Source organism: Pezoporus flaviventris, unplaced genomic scaffold (genome assembly GCF_033815535.1).
Source record: "Pezoporus flaviventris isolate CSIRO_AGI_PZ_B2104156 unplaced genomic scaffold, CSIRO_AGI_Pfla_v1 ptg000001l, whole genome shotgun sequence".
Taxonomy (NCBI): Eukaryota; Metazoa; Chordata; class Aves; order Psittaciformes; family Psittacidae; genus Pezoporus; species Pezoporus flaviventris.
Window position 1 is genome coordinate 19,526,495 of NW_026892549.1, and position 6,355 is coordinate 19,532,849.

General features: G+C 36.0%; 1 protein-coding gene across 9 annotated transcripts in view; it reads right to left on the minus strand.

Moving 5' to 3' along the window:
• Positions 1–5,450, minus strand: part of PCDH15 (protocadherin related 15) — a 364,105-nt gene extending 358,655 nt beyond the window's left edge. For all 9 annotated transcript variants that reach the window (XM_061446935.1, XM_061446952.1, XM_061446917.1 and 6 more), the window contains exon 1: positions 5,332–5,450. In XM_061446935.1, the coding sequence (XP_061302919.1) occupies positions 5,332–5,422 (91 nt within the window). In that variant the 5' untranslated portion in view covers positions 5,423–5,450. The remainder of the gene's footprint in view (positions 1–5,331) is intronic.
• Between the last annotated feature and the right edge of the window lie 905 nt (positions 5,451–6,355).

The window sequence follows — 6,355 nt, forward strand, 5'->3', positions numbered from 1 at the left end:
GACTTCATCTCAATTAGTTCAACACCTTCTAAGCACTGAAGTTGGTGAGATGTGTTTTTTCCTGCCTGCTCCCCATGTCTTGCTTAGTCTGAGTCCCAGTTTAAGAATCCAGTGAAGCTAGTTTCACATTATGCTGAACCTGGAAGCTGCTATTAAGCCCTTCCAGCCTTGGTATCACCCTCTCCTGCTGCAGATCTAGCAGTTAAGCAGCCATACAGTTGTCAGCTGAGCATACTGAGACAATGGAAAATAAACCAAATAAGCTGTATTTGCTCATGTAGTAGTTTGGGTCTGTTTGTTTGGGTCTTTGCTGTGCGGCGGGGGGGGGGGGGGGGGGGGGAGGGGGAGCGGGGGGGGCTGGTGGTTGGGTTTTGTTGCTGTTGCTTTTTTGTGGGTTTTTTCCAATGTCAAAAAGAAGTCAGGATTAAGTGTTTCCATTCTTTTGATACTGATGCCAAAAATCTTCATGTTCATATAAACGAGGCCTACCTACTTTTAAACCAGCCATCCTCATGTACCTTCCCTCAGTAGTAGTAGTAAAAACAGTAGCAGGGTGGTGTAGTAGATTATTCCTTAGCACAGCCAGGCAGATGGTTGGGCTTACCTGGCAAGCTGCTACCTTGGACAACACAGACAGCTAGCTTTGCTGTAGGTGCTTAGTGTTCAACACAACCTCAATACATACACCATGACTGAGGTATTTTTAATACCCAGCAATTACAGTTTTCCACCAATTCCTGCTGAAGTCAGTGACTTCCTCAGTTTCTCCCAGATAAGTCTATACTCCCCAAAAAAAAACAATTCACCCTTCAAGGTCCTTCTTTAGCTTAAGGACAAAAATCAGTATCTAATATCTTCTATTTAAATCAAAGGAAATTATATTTGGGTTTTTTCATCCAACTACATGGTAAGTTAAACTGCAATGACAACTGTAATGTGTATTCCTTTGAGCTTCCCAAGTACAAAATTTTCCTGAAAAGACATTCCTGCTAATAAGTCCTATACTCTCAGGAAAGATCCATTTAGTAGGTTAGAATTATACAAAAGCCACTGAGCCATCAGTGACAGATACATATTCCCCAGTGGAGATGTCAATGGAACATCTCTTGTTCAACAGTCTAGATTTGTCAAAAGTAGGGAAATGAGTCTGAAACTAGAAGATTAGAGATAATGTCATACTACTTTGGTGCCCAGTCCAAATTTACCTGTGCATTTGAGGAAGAAAAAAAAAAGTGAAAAGAAAAAGTCAAAATAGATCATTCCTACTTTTCCATATATTGTAACATAAGTACTGCTTCTACACTGAATGGAAATGGAATTCAAGCACTGGCATTTTGGCATTTTTGGATATTACGTAATACGGTATCCAAATAAAACCATTCTATGATTCTTGTGCATTACAGTACTGTGAGTATTTTCCTTAAACAAGTCTCACTGTTCAATTCTTACCTATGTATAAACAAGTCCTGAATCAGCTGAGAAGACACAGAGATGGGTGACAGCAACTATCAAATTGTGCAGGGAAAAACATACAGCTTTTGCAAGCTCAACCCTTTCCTTCCTGCCCCTCAAGAACTCCCTAAAACACAATCCAAATTTGCACCTGCATTACAACATAAGAAGCAAGATGGTCTCATCTCCAAGTGTATTAATTGCAGATTTTTGTCAGCATTCTTGTTTTACTGCTAAAAATCTTCAAGTGAAATGTAAGAAATTTCTCAGACCTTTTATTCATTTGTGCATAAAGAGGCAAAACAAGCCAGCTTGAGGGGTTAAAAGAAGCCCCAGAAATGACTACTTAAAAAAAAAAAAAAAAGGAAAAAAATCCATCAGACAACATTATATTAAACAGACCACTGTAAACCCATTAAATACTTCTGAAAATTCTTGGAATGGAATTAATGCAACTGTCATTAGTGGATCTTCAGGTTTGCTTTTGAATTGCTTTTGTTGTTTTTTTTTTAACTGTGATCAGATTTATTTTTGCCTTTCTTTCAAGAGTAAAAGAATAAATTACTGGTACCCCCTGGTTCACAGCTATGTCATTCATAGCAGGTATATACTAAGTCTAAATGCTAAAGGCTATTAAATTTGTTAATTATCAAAAGATTATTTTTTGTGGATTGGATTGGCGTGACATGAGTGCACACAGACAGTTTTAAAATTCCCTATTGACCAGAAGATTGCTGCTAAAGTATTTCTTCTAGTCACATGCATGAGTTTGCATCTGAATTTAATAGAGAGGCACTGTAAAAATAAGAGATTGTAGCTGACCTAATCACACATATTGCAAGACTATAACTGAAATTTCTGGTTTTACTTAAGCTAAAATATTACTGGGGAAAAAAAAAAAAAATAAATTCTGTGCAACATTTCTGCTTGAAAAAGAGCCAACTAGAGGCGGCAGAAATTGTAAGTCCAGATTTCTTTTTTAAATATAAAAACCAACCAAAAGCACAACCAAAAAAAAACCTCCAACACACTACCCATCCACGTTTATTCCAGCATACCATATGACTGAGTAAAGGAATAATCAAAGAAATAATTGTAAGAAAACACTGGATGGGTTCATCAACAGTACATTGAGACTAATAGGATAACTCCCTAACAACAGAATTGTTATTTCATAATTAGGGGGAAGGATTATTTTGATACAAAGGACTACAACAGATACAAAGTATCGGCATTCCATCAATATGGAATTTCCCACAGGAAATGAGTAAGCTGAAGTACTATCTGAAAAGAGCTGGCTAAAATGGGATGACAAGGAGACTTAGTTCAGATGGGTAATTTGTCCTGAAAGGTGATAGAGTTTTCTACAAATGAGTAGAAATATGCCTGAAATTTCAGCTCACTGAAAATTCTGAACAAGAAAATCAGGACACAAATTTATTAGTGGAACAAATGGAAAAAAAAACTTGAGCACACATATGAGGTTGCTTTCCATGTCCCTTAGACACCACTAGCAATAGCATTGCTATGGGGAAAAAAATAAAAGTAATTAAAAAAATATCCCTAAAGGCCTACGCTTATCAGTTACAGATGGTATAGAAAAAGACAGAACTGTATTGCATTACAGCACATCTGCCAGCCACCAATGTACACAATACACTTTACTGAGTAAAATAAACCCAAAAGAGACAGCAAACCACAGCTAGAATCATAAAGAACTGTCAGGCTATCACTTGGACATAAATTATAAATGTCAGCAACCACTTTAAAGAGAGAAATTTATCTAAAAGAGGGACATAGCAGGACTACCTGGATTATGAGGGGAAAGAGAACATACATTGCAAGGATATCATACAGAAACCTGTTTAGCAAGCAAAAAACAAAAGGGCGAACTACTGCTCTAAATGTCCCTTTGGATGGAAAGCAGAAACATCAGTGATGGAAACACATTATCTGAACTTAAAGACTACACAGGCACTACCAGCTAGCCATGAATAAATTGTCTCATTTCTACAAGACAAGGGTATTGAGCCAAATGAGATTCTGGAGAAGCTTTGTAAAAAGGATAGGAAGAAGCAGCCTGACCATTTCCAAGGCAGTCCTTGACAAAGTTTTTAAGGCTGCTTTGTAACATCATTAATTGCTGTGGCTGGAGAAGATTTGATGACTCAGGAGGTCAAGCAAAAACATCTGAAATAGGGAAAGTATGAGCTAATGGACCAAAATGCAGTAAGAGAGGCATGCAACTAACTATACACAGTTACAACCACAAAAACAGATCATTTGCATGCTAGATGCAAAGAAATAGGTTATAATTTCTGCTGCAATTGATTTATCCTGATTGTATTCAAGATTGTTCTACTGTTGAAATAACTACACTGTTTTAAATTGCAATTACTAGAAGAATTGCATCTTTCCTACACTTCAGATTAAAAAATTTATTGCAAATTAAAACAACTCTACTAGTCCTAGACATGCCAAAGTATTTCTCTGCAATGATCTAAATTCAGAAAATAGTGTTATATTTAGCTGCAAGAAACGTATTTCAAACTAGTCATTTATATAAGCATTGCCTCCTTATCTGGGTGTCATCTGTTGAGCAACCAGTACTCCACCCTGGTCTAAAATAATTTCTGCATAATTTTTTCTTATTATAGCATTATAGAATTTGAAGTACTTTTAGCTACATCAGTTCATTCTTCAAGTTTGCATTGGGGTGCTGCACATTGCTCAAGCAACAGTATTTCTGAACTTTTTCCCCCCAGTAAAGTAACAATACTTTTGACTATATGCATCAAATTTATATTCATTGAAAAGTAAGGTTCCTCTCTTCAGAATGTATAAAAGAACATTATCATTAAGAATAATTGCAAGTTTGTGTTCTGTGCTACACAAAATTTTATGAATTGGGACCCCACAAAAACCAGGAGAAATATCATGATGTGACTACGCTGGCAGGGATCCTTTCAAACTCATCTGAAACACTGGCTTAGACAGAAAATGGGAAATTTCAAGAAGCTAAGTTAAGGCACTAAAAGAAAGTTGGTAAAACCCTGATACTGTCTGTACACCATCTCCAAGGTTGTGGATATGTTGAGTAGATATAATGCTAAGTCATCCAGAAGTTTACATCTGATTTTAAAACAATATGCATTTTCAGGTCTTCTCTGTTTTCTAGTGTCACAAGTGAGTTTTATTGAAGTTTTCATAGAATTGTTGGAAGCATTCAGTATAAGAAGCAAATAAAAAGCCAAACTGGTAGATGGCAATTAAAAAAAAAAAATAAACCCAACCCAAAATGAAAAACCACAAAACCAAAACCAAACAAAAAAGCCCCAATTTTTTATTACTATAGATAATTGGCAGAACACATTTCTAGTATCTCTTCATTAAACCTAACAAAGATGTTGTGAGAAAGAACATGAGCTACTGGTGCCATGTTTCAGGATTTCTGAAGTATTGTTTCTCTAGAAGACCCTCATTGTGGATCTTTTCTCAAGTCTTTGGTCAGGCATGTATACAGCCTTGTATATAATTCTCTCTTAAACTCCTGTTCTGAGTTGTGTAACTATCAATTTACAAATAAAGGTAAAGTATTTTTCAATGAACAAGAGGAAATAAATTTTAGTGCTAGAGTCCAACACTGAATAATCACAGCCTAAGATCTTATCTTGCCTGGTAAATCAACAGTTTTGTAAAATATAATCATTGGCAGATACTTAAAATCATGAAACATACCCAGATCGATTTTTATTGTAACTTGTCTTTCCTGTAAGTATCAAATTACTTTTTAAAGTAATAATTAGCAGGGAAGAGGGGGGGAAGAGAACAAAGTAATTAAAATGAAATCACAGAACCATCCCATAGCAAAAGCCTTACCTTCATCATTATGGGCCAAGCAACATGCTAAGGTAGTAGTAACTGCAATTCCTACAGCTAACCATTTCCAGAGATAAAATCGCTGTAACATTTTTTTGTCAAACTTCACTCAAGGCAGACCTGAAAAATAAAGATTTGACACATACATTAGTCAACCAAATTACAGAAAGGTGAGTGATTACAACCTATTTCACAGATAACTATATATCTGTAGCTATGTAGAGTATAAATACAGTCTATGAGTATAACATGGTTTCTATTAAAACAAGCTAGGTTAATCCCATTGGCATCAATACATATACATGTACTCATTAATCTGATAATCACATATGCATAGGCCTGCAAGTAAAGAAAATGTAAGTTTCTTGTTTACATCAGGTCTAATTTCCATAATTTCCATACAATATTTATGTTATCCATCCTGCTTCAGCCTTATGCCTTAAAGCATTTTAGAGAAGTGACAGTATCTGACAAATTCCACTTATTAAGACTAGTGTTCAACTGCAGAAGTCAGGAGGGACCAAGTATTCAAAGACATCAGCCATCCGAAAAACATAAGTGAATGCTGTAAATGGTCTTCTTTAATGAGACAGACTGTTGGTTCATGCCCAGCAAAGGGAGAAAAAACAAACAAAACACACCCCACACGTACAAAACAAACCCAACCAAACAACCACACGCCAGGGGAATAAACTGGCCAAGACAGGTCTGGATGAACTCCAGAGCCTATTTAGAGTGAGTAATACTAGAAAGTTATCTAAAGCTCTGGTTTATGGCTCTAATACATAGAATCAGCATATTTCTGTATCCCAGAACTGAATTACATGAAAATATTCCTTCACTTTTAAAAACACTGTGATAAATACAATGAACTTCCTAGCAACAGAAGCGTGAAATGGAGAGAGAATTTCAGCATTATAAAAACAAGCTAGTGTATAAAAAGGGTTTAACAGCTGTCAATTTTCCCAAGCAAAGCACTTGACTCAGATTTCACTGCCACTTTCTGCTTATAACTTTCTATCAT